The sequence below is a fragment of the Phyllobates terribilis genome, unplaced genomic scaffold (assembly GCF_046119375.1).
Source record: "Phyllobates terribilis strain yellow unplaced genomic scaffold, ASM4611937v1 Scaffold_2__4_contigs__length_985480577, whole genome shotgun sequence".
Classification (NCBI taxonomy): Eukaryota; Metazoa; Chordata; class Amphibia; order Anura; family Dendrobatidae; genus Phyllobates; species Phyllobates terribilis.
Window position 1 is genome coordinate 294,142,927 of NW_027362762.1, and position 18,137 is coordinate 294,161,063.

The following is an 18,137-nucleotide window of genomic DNA, read 5'->3' on the forward strand; positions in this document are numbered from 1 at the left end:
CTCCCACACACGTGACTGATCACATGACCATGACATCATGGAAGGTCCTTTCGCTGTGTTGTGAGGCTCTTGCTGGCACCATACACTATACTGTAAGTGGATGGTATGTATATAGACGTTACCTGCGGGCTCTGGCCAGTAATGGGCGCCTGTAGTTAGTCAGCAGAGGGCAGTATGATGTCTGTGGCCAGTGGTGACATGTACAAGGCATAGCCCCATGAGCAGACGGTGAGGTGCAGGTGCAGGGCTGCCAGTGCTCAGCTGCAGGCTATGGCAGTGTTTATGGGAGAGGCATCAGTAACTGCAGTGATGAGGGGTAATGGAAGCCATGTTGTTACCCCCTCCCAGGAAGAGAGGAGTGTACACAGGCTGTAGTCAGTACTATGTATTCTGCCCTCCTGTCTATAGGAGCAGGATCCTTCACATGACCTAAACACGTGCCATTCACTTTAACCCCTTCACCCCCGGGCCATTTTACTTTTTAGTTTTTTTTTCCCTTCTTCCCAGAGTCATAACTTTTGTATTTTTCGGTCAATGTTTTTTTTACCTCGTTCACTAATTGCTAAAACTGACCTGCCATTATGATTCTCCAGGTCATTATGAGTTTGCAGATACCAAACATGTATAGGTTAATTTTTATTTAAGTGGTGAAAAAAAAATCCAAAGTTTGTTAAAAAATAAAAAAGGTGCCATTTTCTGAGACCCGTAGTGTCTCCATTTTTCAGGATCTGGGGCCGGGTGAGGGCCTATCTTTTGCGCACCAAGCTGATGTTTTTATTGATACCAATTTGGGATAGATACAATGTTTTGATTGCCCGGTATTGCATTTCATTGCAATGTAGCGGCGACCAAAAATCTCCCGTAATTTTGGCGTTTTGAATTTTTTTTTCATTACGCCGTTTATCAATCTGATTAATTATTTTTATATATTGGTAGATGGGGCGATTTGATTTGATTTTTTTTTATTGTTTTATTTTGAATGGGGTGAAAGAGGGATGATTTAAACTTTTATATATTTTTAAAAATATTTTTTTTTACTTTACACATGCTTCAATAGTCTCCATGGGAGGCTATAAGCAGCACTTGCCTGATCACCTTCGCTACACACAGGCAATGATCAGATCGCCTCTGTGTAGCAGAATTGCTCACTTGCTATGAGCACAGACCCCTGGGTGGCGCTCATAGCAATCTGGAAATGACAACCGCAGGGGTCTCCTGCAGATCCCGGGTTGTCATGCCACCCCATCGGCGACCCACGATTATGTGACACGGGTGCCGATGGGCAAAGCCAGTGATGCGCTTCCTGTAAGCGCGAGTTAAATGCTGCTGTCAGAGATTGACAGCGGCATTTAACTAGTTAACAGCCGTGGGTGGATCGCGATTCCACCTGCGGCTGTTAGGGGCACATGTCAGCTGTACAGATCATCTGACATGTGCCTGGAAAGGTACAGGCTCAGCGCAAAAAACCCGCACCAAAGGCAGGGACCTGACATGTGCCGTACTATTACAACACATGTCACAAAGGTGTTTCTGTTATGATGCCCATTATTTTACCAGAGAAATGGCACAGTAGGATGGTGGAGTCTGTGATGGAATCACCAACGTGTCTCTGATCCGCGACAAACCAGTTGCTGCGCACAGGCATGGATTGGCCCCTTGGGGAACAGGTGATTTCACCGGTGGGCCCCCACCCAATAATGTGAACACTAATTGGCACAATACCTTTGATTTGCTATGTGCAGACAGAGGCAGCATCTAATCATTCATGTAAAGTGGTTTTCCACTACTCGGACAACCCCTGTTTGGCCGCAATTCCTAAAATCATGTCCGCTCTTTACTGAAACTCCACCTCTCAAAAACTGAACTTCTTCTGTTCCCGCCGTCTACTCACCTCTCCAAATCTGACATCTCTCTCTCCGTGTGTGGCACCACAATAATGCCGAGCAAGCAGGCGCGTTGTCTGGGCGTTGTGTTTAACACCAATCTCTCCTTCACCTTCCACATACAATCTCTTGCCCGCTCTTGTCGCTTGCACCTGAAGAACATCTCTAGAATCCGCCCCTTTCTCACCTTGGAAACAACAAAAACCCTCACTGTTGCCCTGATCCACTCCCGCCTTGACTACTGTAACTCTCTCTTAATTGGCCTCCCCCTCACTCGACTTTCCCCCCCTCCAGTCCATCCTTAATGCTGTAGCCAGGGTCATCTATCTGGCTAATCGTTACTCAGACGCTTCCGCTCTGTGCTGCACTGGCTGCCCATGAATTATAGGATCCGATTTAAATTGCTTGTTCTCACCCACAAAGCTCTCCACAGTGTGGCACCCCCCTACATCTCTTCTCTCATCTCTGTTTATCGGCCTACCCGTTTTCTACGCTCCGCAAGCGACTTTCGACTAACATCAGCACTAATCCGTACCTCCCACTCCCGGCTTCAAGACTTCTCCCGAGCTGCATCTATTCTTTGGAATGCTCCACCCCAAGAAATTAGGATGAACCACAACTTACACAGTTTTAGTTTCTCCCTAAAAACACATCTGTTTAGGGCGGCCTATCACGTTCCCTAATCAAAGTCATTTTATATTCTTATAGCCCATTCCTTATTTCTCCAAACATAAGTCTCCACCGAACCAAAAAGCACTACAGATACTGGCTGGTGATAAGCTCATGCAGCCTTTATCTATCCCTCATCCCCTCAAGATGGCTGGGCCATCCTTGTAAATAAGCCATTGTACTTTGTGTCACCCCCACCTCATTGTAGATTGTAAGCTCTTAGGAGCAGGGTCGTCATTATTTTTGCTGTAATTATTGTATTATCTTTAGCTATGTTACTTATGACTGTTGTACATGAACCTGTGAATTGTTAAGCGCTGCGGAATATGTTGGCGCTATATAAATAAAGATTATTATTATTATTCAATCAAAATGTTTCCCCCTTGTAAAATAACAACTCTTATCCCACTATCAGTATTTGGTCATTATTCGGTCAGTATTTTTTCTCAGGAGTGGGAGCCAAAACCAGGTGAGGAACAATCAGAGAAAAGGTACAATAGAAACAAGTCACCAATTCTGCATTTATCACCCACTCCTGGTTTTGGCTCCCACTCCTGGGAAAATTACTGACCGAATACTGATAGTGGGGCTGTGTTCTTATACTCACCTTTGGCGCTGTCTCTCTCTGGGATCGCGTGACATTATGTTATGTCACTTCAGTTGAAGTGTTATTATTTTTCAAGAGGGAAGCACTGTCTTCTCCCCCATTATCCAATAGACTATAAGCCCATGAGTGCAGGGTCCTCTCCCCTCTGTATCTGTCTGTCACTATTAGTTTATTCACTGTAATTTCTATTTGTTTTGTGTGTAATCCCTATTCACATGTACAGCACCATAGAATCAATGGTGCTCTAAAAATAAATAATAGTAACTTAGGAATTTAGAAGGGGTTGTCCGAATAGTGAACAACTCCTTTACTAAACTGCCCAGTTTATCATATAGAACACGGGTACATTTGTGAATGAGGGTGATGTAATATTTGCTAGTGGCTGGATATGAGTCTCTCGGGGTCCTTGTGACTGTTGGGCTCTTGTCGCCCCAGTCCGGTGCTGTCTACGTAACTGAAACAAATTGTGTGGAGTTTCGGCTATGTGCAGACGGTTACACGAGAGACATATTTACGCTGTCAGATTTCTGCCCATAAAGGAGCGCGGATCAGCTATGTACAAGGTCACAATCTCATGGCCGACACAATCTGTATGGGCACAGGGTGCTGGTAATATGACAGTGCTGTCCGTGCACAGCATGTGTATTGTCAGCAGCGCTTCCTGATCACACAGAGCAATATACTGCATAACAGTGACCTTCAGCGTGTGAACAAGCTTGAAAGCGCATTCTTATTAATTATTATTATGATCATCAGCTCGTGAAAATGAACATTTATATTGCTGGAACATCATCCTCTGAGGCAAACTATCCAAAGATGTATGATACTTCCTCTATTCATAACTACTCTGCCAGCGTTTCCACAGGTTGCCCACTACCCAGCAAATACAGTTCTATAGTCTCACAGTGCCAACCTGTGCCCCCATGTCCTGATACCACCCTATATGTAACCTCTACCAGTAACCAGACCATATCTGCTGCCCACATTCTCACCTCCAGGAACTTCTCCTCTTTGCTTTTTCACACTCCAGCATAGAAAGCTCTATGAGGCCAAACAAACTATACACATAAATAGATCTCTTAGACCTGATGACACAGGTGTACTAACTGTCAAAATCCATGTCAGAATTGTTGCATAATTCTTGTTGAATGATATTAAGACCATCATTTTATGAGTCCAGCTTTTTGCAGATGTGGAAACATCATGTGCCTGTAATTGATATTCGCAAGGCTTGTGCCCCCATTTCTTTGCTATGACCAGGGCATCCCCTCAAAGTCGAGCCAGGTGAGGATTTTAAAGCTTGCAACACACTTTTATATCCACACTGATGTTTTTCTGATGGGTTTTAGGATTAGCATATATTGTTGGTGGCTCCTGTATATTCATGCATTCTTCTGTCATCTCATAGGTCTGAATCCAGTGGTCCGCTAGTCTGGAAGATGCAGCGCTGTCACTTCACATAAAACAGAAAAGGACATCCTGACATGACCGCTGCTGTGGACAGAAACCACAGATACAATGATTGCTAGTACAGGTTCCAGTGGGCTTTGTAAGTATTGATGTATTGCCAAATTTTAGAGTGCTTTCACACTTCGTTCAGGCAGCTGTTCGTTGGCCCTGTCGGGTCTTGCTTCCGAACACCCTCGCAAAACAGGATTTGGGAGTATGTGCCAACTGGGCCATAGACTATAATGGTACTGATAGAGCGAATGTGTGCTCTGTAATGCAGCATTTTCGGCAGTGTACGGCTGCTGGAGGTGGACACTAAGACATGTGCCTGAACGCAGTGTGAAAGCACCCTTACGAGGGCTTCATTCTGCTGCTGATTTCTTCACTTCATCAGCCAGGAGTGATCACTTGTGCCCCCTTATATGTGAGGGCTCGCATAACTTCACTGGCATGTGGGTCTAGAAATCTTGTGTCCCTGATCTGTCAGATGTAGTAAAATGTAAACATGCTGCATATAAGGTGACTGCATTATACACAATCTCCTAATCTATTACCATGTAGAGAAATTGCCTGGTATTTTTAGATTTAATTCTTTTGATAACTTTTTTGATAATTACATGTATTTCTTTGTATATTACCTTGTTAGTTTTATTTATTTTAGAAATAAAATAATTACTGGCATTTAAATATCCACTAAATGACAAAAATGTAATGGTGCATAACTAAGATAAACACCCACAAATAACACCTGCATACAGAAATAGGGCTATATAATAAAATAGATGTGTCAGGATAAAATGACTTACCACACGGCCCTCGTGGAATTTGCTAAAACAATTCATAAAATAAAAAAAATATACCCACAAAGTGTTAACACAACCTGCGTTCTCTGCATTCAGGCAAGTTGAAGCAGTCTACAATATTCAGTAAGGACTGTAGCTGATGATATGAACTCTTGGTGTTAGTTGCGGTCTTACTCCGTCCAGTATGGCTTGAAGTGTCTATGCTGATAAGAATGCTTATTAGAATGTTACATAACGTAAGATATCTACAAACATCGTATATAATGTATCCATATGCACAATACTGACAGCAGTCTGTGATTTCTAATGGGCCTACTGCTGCCGTCTCGAGGATGACATTATCCATCGCCTCTACATCATACAGCATCTGGATATCCCAAACCAGCAACTTTTTTCTGTTTGCATGAGGAACACGTGTCTCATGATTAACTGCCACTCTTGAGATATAAATGGGGTTCGAATTGTCATCAGTGCAAGGACTAAGAGGCGTGTGGCGAGAGATACTGTATCTATGCTGTGTTGTCTTTCGTACATTAAGATGTGGACACGTAGTGATTAAACATTACAGTAAGGATCTATCCGAATACCTAGGAATTGAGAGTTTGTGTATATTCATATGTCACAGAAGTGGTGAACTTTCACTATATGTGGTGCTTGTGGATGTCTTACCAAAACATTCTTATAATATTGTCAGCAGAAACACATCGAGTCATGTTAGACACAGTAAAACCGCAGCTTAAATGCAAGAGTTTAATTCATCAACTATAGTTGCCTGAATGCAGAGACTTTTATGTTGGTTGTGTTACCACTAGAGGTAAGCGAACCCCAAACTTATAAGTTCAAGGTTCGTACTAGACAGTTAGTGTCCAGTGCTAAATGCCGAACACGGCTTTCTCCCGGAAGTCCAGAGATAGAGAATATTTTCCAGCTCAAAAGCTCAGATTCCCATTGTTTTCAATAGGGTTCAGGTTCTTACAGTTATGGTAACCGAACTTTGGAATAAAGTTTGGGTTGGGTACCAGAACCTGGACTTCCACTTCTCCGCTTATCTCTAGTTGCCACATTATGAATGTCTGTTTTTGACTACTGCAACACTGATACTTATTTTATAAATTGTTTTAACAAATTCTACAAGGTCCCCATGGTAAGTAATTTTATTTTATAGCCTTTTTTCCTGTATATATGTGTTATATGTGTGTTTTATCTTAGTTATGCACCATCACATTTTTGACATTTAATGTATATACAAGTATCGGTGATTTATTTTATTTCTATATATTACTCAGTGATTGTTTGCAGATGTCAGAGTTCACCAGCGTACTCCTATCGTTTGACTCACGTGGCCCCATGATGACCACCTGGGAGTTAATGTTGTCTGTGTGTTTGGCAGCTGTTATCATCTTCGGGCATTCCCAGTGTCCGGCTCATTAGAGGGGCACGTCATTGCCTCAGTGCTGCTCTCTCCTCTGACATCTTTTGTGCCTTTTCTTCCCAGTCCTATCTGCACAAGTCATAGCATAGCCCCTGCCCTGTAGGGTGCCATGGATCTTCATTGGTGCCTTCTTGTCACGGTCCTGGCGATCACAAACTTTTTTTCTCCTGCTCCAAATGATCAATACTTCTTCATTTGCATGAATTCATTTTTTTTACATATTGTTATTCCTATGCCTAATTTATATGTGTTCAGTATTATGGCGAGGGGTTAACAGTTTGTACATTTTTTAATGGATTGTAGCTGCAAATTTGGACAGCAGGCTTATTAAAAATAAGGAAGTGGAGGCTGATTGCTTATTTTACGGGCGCCCTATATAGACTCATATAGGTTTCTATAATAAGCTAGACACTATTTTACAAACTAACCAGTTTATTACTTGGGAGAACAATGAATATTGGGCTAGCTGGAGAGGGTTAATTACTCCCTGACACTCTACTACCAGAGCACCACTAGTAATGGAGGAGGGGATGGTCCTGTCAGTGGTTGCTCCATGGCTCAGTAAGAAACCTTTATGAATTGTAAAGATGTCCGGCAGCCCAAGAAATAGCCTGACATAGTTATAGTAACTCTTACTGTTGGGAGGGCATTCGTGATGGCTCGAACTGGCTTGCAGAGCTGAGTCCTAACAGTAGGTATACCACACAGTGTGTATATGAACACAGTTGGTGTTCGGAAAGCCGCACTGTTTGCCCTGGGATGGAAAACTACTTTAATTCACCTGCTAGTGATGTGCACTTTTCTTGTTGGGCACTAGATGGCGATGGCATTTTTAACTATGCCATGTGTTGAGACTACTAAAACTCTATGCAGCCGTTCTGATGCTTCTGTCCTAAGAGACAGGGAAGCGTGCTTACACCAATAGCCGTTCCTCTTTCTACTGTTGTGCCGTTGTGCTGTATATAGTTTATAAACCAGCTGGTTTTCAGGTAACAATCTGCTCTGTGTCACTGAGCATAGTGACGTAGGGACAAACCAAAATGCATCAGTTCTTACATTGTCCACCTGTGGGGGTGCAATGTGACATCTTGGCCATAATTATGTAATTTTGTGCTAATATCTGGTCTAAAAATGACCAATTAGAAGTTTTTACACCTATTTGACAGGTGTAGCTCTGGGGTCAGATCAAACCATGTTGTATAGATGTATTATATTGTCATTCTAGTAAGGAAAGACAGATGACCTTGCACCCGTGAGAATTGTTTGCATGGCAGCTACAGCAACTCATTATCATGTTTGACTTCTTTCTCTTCCCCTTTTTAATGTCTGCAAAGCTTCAACATTTTTGGAACAAGATTTCTAAATTCTCTGTTAAGATCAACATATATTTTTGACAACAATCTCGGTCAGAGCTTTCTTTTCATGCAGTATTCATTAATGCATGAGATTTTGATGTGACCTCAGCATGGTGTCCTATAGGTGATGGAGTCCTATGGGCAAGTCGTGCCCTTGTATGCCTATTTATTGGTGGTGTATGTTGTGAAATCCTTCCGACGTGTGCCTCTGACAGAAGATTCAGGGTGTGCAGACATGGACACACAGCTTTTTTGTATTTAAAGTGTGTTTATAGTGCTCGTATCATTCTTGGCTTGCAGAAAACATTCGGAGGAATGCATTTCCCCCTTGGCCATATGTATGTAGACGTGCTGGGTAGAAGAGGATTACATTAATGCCTTAAAGCCTAATTTTTTTAATATCTCTATATTTCATGTTTCTGTTGTAACACCATATGGCCTTCATTGCCTGCTTACCCAGCCAGCCTTCAAGTGGAGACATGCTATAGGAGAAGGCTCCTGTTGTTTAAATCATCTGTTATAGTTGTCATGCAAGGTGTGGGAAAGACTTGGTGCAACACAAAGGGAAGAGGGAAAGGGAGCCCAGACTCTACGGAAAGGGGGGAGTGGAGACCTCCTAGGCTGATCTAATATCACCCTGTCTCCATTAGCGTCCCTATATTTGTTCTTCACCAATCGCCGCACGCGAACCTCACTGTAGTATCGGCGTATCTGCCCCCTGACAGGCAGAGACGCCGTCCCTCTAACTGCCGCGCTCCCCGCCCGGCGTCCTCCGGTGCTCCTGCTTCTGCTGCTGTCGGCGCGCGCAGCTTCCCGGGTACTGTGCTTAGGGCGCACGCGCTCCCTCCCTCCTAAAGGGGCCGCGCGCCGTCCTAAGAAGTCCCCGGCCAATGGCCGGAGGACCTCTCATATATAAGGCACCTCCTCCAAAATGGAGGTGCCCGTGCAAGGTTGTAGCTTTGTGTGTTAAACTTTGCTTCAGCCCTCAGGTCCCGCTGCTAGCCTGACTACCAGTCCAGCCCGCCAGACTGACTACCAGTCCAGCCCACCAGCTTGGCTACAAGTCCAGCCCGTCAGTCTGACTACCAGTCCAGCCCGTCAGTCTGACTACCAGTCCAGCCCGTCAATCTGACTACCAGTCCAGCCCGTCAGTCTGACTACCAGTCCAGCCCGTCAGTCTGACTACCAGTCCAGCCCGTCAGTCTGACTACCAGTCCAGCCCATCAGTCTGACTACCAGTCCAGCCCGCCAGTCTGACTACCAGCCCTGTCCGCCAGCTTGTCTACTCTCCAGCCCGACAGTCTGTCTACAGTCCAGTCCGCCAGTCTGTCTATGGGCCCTGCCAACCTGCTTACCTGGTAGCACCTGCCTGATACCTGCCGTGCCAACCAGCCAGCCTACCTGGAGGCTCCTGCCTGTTACCTGCCGTGCCTGCCAGCCCGCTTACCTAGAAGCACCTGCCTGTTACCTGCCGTGCCTACCAGCCAGCCTACCTGGAGGCTCCTGCTTGTTACCTGCCGTGCCTGCCAGCCCGCTTACCTAGAAGCACCTGCCTGTTACCTGCCGAGCCTACCAGCCCGCCTACCTGGAGGCTCCTGCTCGTTACTTGCCGTGTCTGCCAGTCCGTCTGCCCGGATCACCCGTCAGCCTGCCTGCCGTGCTCATCTGCTGTACCGGTCAGTCCCTGCCTTCTGACCCGTGGGAGTCACCTGCTCTCATACAAGGTCGGTCCCCAGAGTAGCACCTGGTCCCTGGTCACGGAGTCTATTCAGCCGCTGTACGACCTTGGTCGGTCCAAGTTGATACCTAGTTACGCCCCTCTGGTCCGTCCTTGCACCGCAGCACAGAGGTTCCACCACCCGGATCCGTAACACTCGCCTTTCTTTCCATAGCGTTTGGCCCTGGCTAGGGAAGTAAGGGGATGAGCGCTAGTCGATTCCCTCTGACAGCAAAGGGGGAACAAACAAGGGAAGAAAGCTTAGCTTTAAGTCGACTTCAGAGAGATGAACACCCGTCCTCATAGCACCAGAGAGGAAGAAGTAAAGCACTTGCTCTGAGCCTTCACAAGGGGTCATGTGAATATCGCCGGCACCTCCCTCAGCAAACAGCAGGTATTTATACACCCAGGCCAGGATGTTAATTAGCCAGAGGAAGGTAGCCACTGGGTCCTAGAGAGACAGCTTCTAAGAAGGTGTCTGTAATGCCAAACAAAGAGATCTCCTGCAACCAACTGCAGGGCGACTGTCTGTCACTTCTGAAACACCCATGACAATAGTACAGCAATCATTTATCTGTCACACTGCTAAGTCCTATGGATCAGATAGTATATTTCTGTTGTAGGTTGCAGCGAACAATACCTACTTCCTCCTTGATGCCAGCTATCTGCAAAGTACAATGGTTAGGAGTGCATTGTCTGGTGGGTCAGTAGCTGGAAATTGTTGCATGCAGTGCTTAGTTGCCTTGTATTATAAATGGTGTGTTTGAAGTCTTGTTTTAACCTATTTGGAGCCTAAAAAGAGGTATCTCATCTATTTAAGATGTGACTGTGACTGCAGTCAGTTACTGCAGGTGCAACTCTTAATAACGACTTTTAGTCAAGGGAAATCGTGGCCTGCCACACATTTCCCCTGCAGGGGCTGAATGGGGGACCTCCCTCTAATGTCTAAGGGAGACAACACAATTGATTGCACTAATGGCCAAAGATCTATCTTAGCCTCCCCAACATGTTTCACCTTGATCATTGGCATCATCAGGAGTTTGACACTAATGCTCCTTCAGTGTACTAATCACAGCTTTTAAAACCATGGTTGTTATGCATTTTCCATCATCACACGAAAAGCCAATCATCGCATATACAGTGGATAGGGAAAGTATTCAGACCCCTTTAAATTTGTCACTCTTTGTTTGCAAATTTATTAAAAAAGAAAAACTGAAATATCACATGGTCATAAGTATTCAGACCCTTTGCTCAAACACTCATATTTAAGTCACATGCTGTCCATTTCCTTGTGATCCTCCTTGAGATGGTTCTACTCCTTCATTGGAATCCAGCTGTGTTTAATTAAATTGATAGGACTTGATTTGGAAAGGCACACACCTGTCTATATCAGACCTCACAGCTCACAGTGCATGTCAGACCAAATGAGAATCATGAGCTCAAAGGAACTGCCCAAGGAGCTCAGAGACAGAATTGTAGCAAGGCACAGATCTGGCCATGTTACAAAAGAATTTCTGCATTACACAACCTCAACGTTCACCATCCAACCTGACGGAACTGGAGAGGATCTGCAAGGAAGAATGGCAGAGGATCCCCAAATCCAGGTGTGAAAAACTTGTTGCATAATTCCCAAGAAGACTCATGGCTGTACTAGCTCAAAAGGGTGCTTCTACTCAGTACTGAGCAAAGGGTCTGAGTACTTATGACCATGTGATATTTCAGTTTTTCTTTTTTAATGAATTGGCAAAAATTTCTACATTTCTGGTTTTTTTTTCAGTCAAGATGGGGTGCAGAATGTACTTTAATGAGAAGAAAAATGAACTTTTTAGAATTTACCAAATGGCTGCAATGAAACAAAGAGTGAAAAATTTAAAGGGGTCTGCATACTCTCCGTACCCACTGTAAGTGTATGAACCACCAATCACAGAAGGCCAGGCTTACACCAATCGGTAGCGAGATGTGCAGTGAGGAAGTACACAGACTAAAGTCATGATTTGTGTCTCTGCGGTTGGAAACATTGATCAGTTGTTATCATGCATGCATCAAGCTAAGCTATGACAATAGCACACGTGTGGATGCATCACTCCAATTGGATGGGCAAGGATTGGTAGAGTTACCTGCCAATCAAATATAATGGAGGAGGATCCATGTGTTGGGTTAAAAGACAACACACCTGTGATTCGCAATAGACAAATTGGAGGCTGATCACCCCACCCTTTATGTGGCAGAGAAGGGAATGGGTTCTTATTCTACTGGAGCAGACCACATTGCTCCTTAGAGGTGTATGGAGGAAAAGCACACCAAGAATAGCCACAAAAAGGGATGTCTTTGAATGCTTTTTATTTTGCTTCCCTCATATAAAAAAAATTACACTGCAAACTGAATTTAGCAATGTTTCGAGTCATATACCCTCCATCAAGGCCAAGGAATACGATATGAATGAGAAATCCCTCTTGGACAGAAAAGTAAATATCCTCTTGTACCAGTATATGAAAGGATCACTGATCTGTCTAGGGATCCAAAGAGAGAGTGTGGAAATGAGTATTACCCACGAGAGAAGAGACCCAGTGGTACAGAGAGGCGTAGATGTACGGGGATGCGGTGTGACACCCCTCTGATGACACAGAGGTTTTATAAGCCTGAGATAGGAACACTGTCATTTGCCCTTTTCCCCATGAAGATGCTGGTCTGTCCAGTAAAATATATCAGATGGTGGCAGATGTAGATGTGTTTTAAGATGTCAGCTTACGATGTGTGGCGACCTGCAGGCACATATGTACAATTAACTAATATGGTGACAACCAATGTGGTGACAATATAAGGCTATGGCTAAGTGGTTAGCACTGCAGCCTTGCAGCACTGGGGTCCTGGATTCAAACCCCACCAAGGACAACGTCTGCAAAGAGTTTGTATGTTCTCCCCGTGTTTGCGTGGGTTTTTCCGGTTTCCTCCCACACTCCAAAGAGATACTGATAAGGAATCTAGATTGTGAGCTCCAATGCGGGAAGTGATGATAATGTCTGTGAAGTGCTGTGGAATTAATGTGGAATTAAGTGAGTAAAATAGATAAATAAATACCACACAAAATAAAGGGAAGCCTCCGGTCCCTTATGGTTTTTAAATGGATTTTCACCTATATAATTTATAATATTACTTTCATGAAAGTTAAATTTTATCTAAAACAGTTAATACATCTATAGGATTATTAACCCTTCAGAGGCTAAGATCATTGCATACATTCATGAACATGACACAATCAATGATGATCCATATAGTTTGGACAAACAACATTTTCCTTCATCTTTTGCAATGCAGTGCCACTGATGTGTGGTGGGTTCCAATGGATTTAACACGTGCTAGTCATAAGGACGAATTGAAATAATTGCTTGCATCCAAGACTTTTTGTTTGGCCCATTATTGTCAATGATCAACCAAACACCTAAAAATGAAGGATGTTTAATACATTTTGCACAATTTATGATCTTAGTCACGCTTTTCTCTGGACACTGTATCACTTACAGGGCTGCTTGCTGCAGTTTTGATAAAATCACTGTTTTTTTTTCTGCTGCAGATCTATCAGTTCTCTGTATAATCCCGTCCACTGATTAGCAGCTTTCTGTGTACACTGTGCATAGGCAGAAAGCTGCCAGTCAGAGGAAGCGGGGTTATACAGAGCTCATAAATATAAAAGACTACATGGCAGCAGGTTTACTAGTCCTCTAGTGACAATTTCCTGCTGATAACAGTGATTTTATCAAAACTAAAGCAAACAGTCTAGTAAGTAACACATCACTGGAATCAAGGACTGAGTATAAATTATTCTATTCTCAAATTACTTAGCAACAACCTGGTGACAGATTTCCTATAAAGACTCAGGGAAATTAATCACACATATTTCAACACCTTAATGACTTTTATATATAGGATATAGATATATATGTACAGTACAGACCAAAAGTTTGGACACACCTTCTCATTTAAAGATTTTTCTGTATTTTCATGACTTTGAAAATTGTACATTCACACTGAAGGCATCAAAACTATGAATTAACACATGTGGAATTATATACTTAACAAAAAAGTGTGAAACAACTGAAAATATGTCTTATATTCTAGGTTCTTCAAAGTAGCCACCTTTTGCTTTGATGACTGCTTTGCACACTCTTGGCATTCTCTTGATGAGCTTCAAGAGGTAGTCACCGGAAATGGTTTTCACTTCACAGGTATGCCCTGTCAGGTTTAATAAGTGGGATTTCTTGCCTTATAAATGGGGTTGGGACCATCAGTTTTGTTGTGCAGAAGTCAGGTGGATACACAGCTGATAGTCCTACTGAATAGACTGTTAGAATTTGTATTATGGCATGAAAAAAGCAGCTAAGTAAAGAAAAACGAGTGGCCATCATTACTTTAAGAAAGGAAGGTCAGTCAGTCCGAAAAATTGGGCAAACTTTGAAAGTGTCCTCAAGTGCAGTTGCAAAAACCATCAAGCGCTACAAAGAAACTGGCTCACAAGAGGACCACCCCAGGAAAGGAAGACCAAGAGTCACCTCTGCTTCTGAGGATAAGTTTATCTGAGTCACCAGCCTCAGAAATCGCAGGTTAACAGCAGCTCAGATTAGAGACCAGGTCAATGCCACACAGAGTTCTAGCAGCAGACACATCTCTACAACAACTGTTAAGAGGAGACTTTGTGTAGCAGGCCTTCATGGTAAAATAGCTGCTAGGAAGCCACTGCTAAGGACAGGCAACAAGCAGAAGAGACTTGTTTGGGCTAAAGAACACAAGGAATGGACATTAGACCAGTGGAAATCTGTGCTTTGGTCTGATGAGTCCAAATTTGAGATCTTTGGTTCCAACCACCGTGTCTTTGTGCGACGCAGAAAAGGTGAACGGATGGACTCTACATGCCAGGTTCCCACCGTGAAGCATGGAGGAGGAGGTGTGATGGTATGGGGGTGCTTTGCTGGTGACACTGTTGAGGATTTATTGAAAATTGAAGGCATCTTGCAGCGGCATGCTATTCCATCCGGTTTGCGTTTAGTTGGACCATCATTTATTTTTCAACAGGACAATGACCCCAAACACACCTCCAGGCTGTGTAAGGGCTATTTGACCAAGAAGGAGAGTGATGGGGTGCTACGCCAGATGACCTGGCTTCCACAGTCACCAGACCTGAACCCAATCGAGATGGTTTGGGGTGAGCTGGACCGCAGAGTGAAGGCAAAAGGGCCAACAAGTGCTAAGCATCTCTGGGAACTCCTTCAAGATTGTTGGAAGACCATTTCCGGTGACTACCTCTTGAAGCTCATCAAGAGAATGCCAAGAGTGTGCAAAGCAGTCATCAAAGCAAAAGGTGGCTACTTTGAAGAACCTAGAATATAAGACATATTTTCAGTTGTTTCACACTTTTTTGTTAAGTATATAATTCCACATGTGTTAATTCATAGTTTTGATGCCTTCAGTGTGAATGTACAATTTTCATAGTCATGAAAATACAGAAAAATCTTTAAATGAGAAGGTGTGTCCAAACTTTTGGTCTGTACTGTATGTATATATATATATATATAGATAGATAGATAGATAGATAGATAGATAGATAGATAGATATAGATATATATATATATATATATATATATATATAGATATATATATAGATATATATATAGATATATATATAGATATAATGTTATGATTGTGTAGCAACTCACTTGGGAAACTGACCCTGCTGGTTCCTGTTCAGACTATAGATCCTGATCCCGCAGTCCTTGGTTGTTCCTGCAAGAGATGAGATAGCCTTAGCCACAGGCTAGATGATGGCAACTCGGACCTATACTGCCTGAAGGGCCGTTGAGCAATTCATGTACCTCCTAAAGAACCAGAGGGCAGAGCAGAGTGCAAATTACCTACAGAAGGGAAAGTGTGTTCCCAAAGAAACAGAAGCTAGTTGCAGGATAAAGAACATAAACACCAAAGGAAATAACCCTAGCTGATCTTTCCCTGACTGACTTAAACTACAGCTGAATGGCTGGACATCAAAAAGAGACTATCACCAGCAGGAAATATCAACAGGAGGAAAGTATATAAAGCCGCACCAGAAAAGTGAGAGGACAGACGAATGAGTAAATAAAAACAGCTGTTACCCTAAAAAGACTGCAGCAAGGATAACAGAAACTAAACACCCAGAGAAAAGGTGTATCTGCTGTGGCTCTGCAGAAAGAGAAGCCGACTACAAAGCACAGACTCAAGGGTTTGAACCCAGACACATGATATATACATAAATATATATTTAACGTTCGGGTGCAAGATCTGTGCCTTTTTGTTTTGTTTTTTTTTCAAAGCCCAAGATCGTGCTCTCCACCCGAATGTGCTAAAAAAGTGACTAATGGTGCCACAAAAAAGTGCACTTGGATGCTGGTCTCTTTAAAACCCTCTCCAACAGGAGAAGGGTCCCCCAAACCATTCCCCGTCCCTCCAAGCCTGAAGGCCACAGCGAGGTTCAGGGACTAAATAGTCTCCCTCAGCCAAAGCCAAGGGATCCTCAGTCGCGCTCCCAGCTTCTGCCGGCTGCCACCCAAGCGAGAGCTGGTAACCTCCAACTGTCGCCTCTAGTCCCTCATCCTGAAACAGGAGAGTCAGGGGTTCAGGTGGGAGCGGAACCTGATGGCCACACATTCACCTCCCCCCCCAGACCTACCAGAAGGGAACCCATAAGGGAACCCCGCATTCGACAAATTCAAGTGACGGACACATGTGAAAAATGAACACACTAAAAGTGGAACAGAATGAAATAAAGTGAAGGTTTTCATAGCATAATGCTGGCCGGACCCCCCACCGGGAATTGAAAAATTCCCCTATCCTTGCCAGAAGGCCCGGATGTGTGCCTTTGTTATCTGACAGCATGGTGTATTAGATTGCAGTTGATTGTGGTGGTCCTGGCGATGGGACCCCCTGCAACCACTGCTTCAGATAACCCTTCTAATATAGAGAGATTGTTTAAAGCTGACTATTTTTTTCATAAAGGGAACAGAAAACGATTTTCCCAATGGATGAGATGCATGTCTGGCTAAGGCAAGTGTTTTGATATGAGCATCAACTTTAGCTGCAAGTAATATGTAAAACCCTTACCCAGAAGTCAAACTCCTTTACATACTATGGTGTAACATTAGAAATTCTCTCTTCCTGTTTTCTTTCTCTGAATAAGAGCAGCAGGAACATTGTGCAGAGTTGTGTTTATTTTCAAAATTCTAATGAACGGGTATTCCCATCCTATAAGGTGATGACATACAGTGGATATAAAAAGTCTACACACACCCCCAAAAATTTTTTCAGTGTACAGTGAAAATGACCCGGAGACATGATGTCTCCGGGCAAGTATGATTGCATAGATACAAAACATGTATAGTTTTTTTTTTTTCTTTACTATTTTATTGGCTTAAAAATAATTCAGCATAAAACCTCAATAGGGTCCAAAGCTCAGGAAACCTCCTTCAAAATTATCTCTAGATGGTACCGGGTACCAGCAGTCCTTCATAGATGGTACCCAGTGGTCTCAGACAGATGTTGGAGATGTGGGGAGGGGGAAGGGACAATGTCACACATATGGTGGGGGTGCCCTATAATAAATGCATTTTGGGCAAAGGTGGTTCCCATGATTGAGAAAATAACTGGTTTGACTATCCCTAATACGCCAGAAGCCCTCCTTTTATCAATGTTACCAATAAGTAAACGTAGTTATAAAAGGTCATCAATAGGCTACCTAATACAGGCGGCTAAGAATGTCATTCCACGACACTGGAAAAGCAGAGACCCACCTACTGAGGAGGAATGGTTTGCGGAGATCTCCCTCCTTAATAGGATGGAGCATCTGATTGCCATCTCACCGGCTGATGTTGATAGACACTGTGTGACTTGGAGGGATTGGATGGATTTCCAAAACTCTGACGCCTACCATCTAGCCCCCAACTAAAGTTATCCGGGATGTCGTCACAACAAAGATCATAATCACACTCTATTGATTAGTGGTCTGCCGTGGTCCGCTCCCTCTCTCTCTATCTTTCATATGGAAAAATACGTGCTTGATCTGGATATTGATGGAAAACCCTCCCTGTACCCCCCCAATGTACTGTAGTTATGCATAGATTTATAGTTACGTAACCCCTTTTACTATGCATATTGTATTTTCTTGTACTTTTTCAACACAAAAAATAAAAAAACTTGAATTT

General features: G+C 43.5%; 1 protein-coding gene across 2 annotated transcripts in view; it reads left to right on the forward strand.

The window, feature by feature from the left end:
* Nucleotides 1-18,137, forward strand: part of UBAC2 (UBA domain containing 2) — a 192,000-nt gene continuing 173,863 nt past the window's right edge. The window contains exons 1-2 of one of the 2 annotated variants that reach the window (XM_073664198.1): nucleotides 1-92; nucleotides 4,568-4,708. In XM_073664198.1, the coding sequence (XP_073520299.1) occupies nucleotides 4,678-4,708 (31 nt within the window). In that variant the 5' untranslated portion in view covers nucleotides 1-92; nucleotides 4,568-4,677. Of the gene's footprint in view, nucleotides 104-4,567; nucleotides 4,709-18,137 lie in introns of both variants that reach the window. The other variant, XM_073664199.1, reaches the window with a different exon arrangement.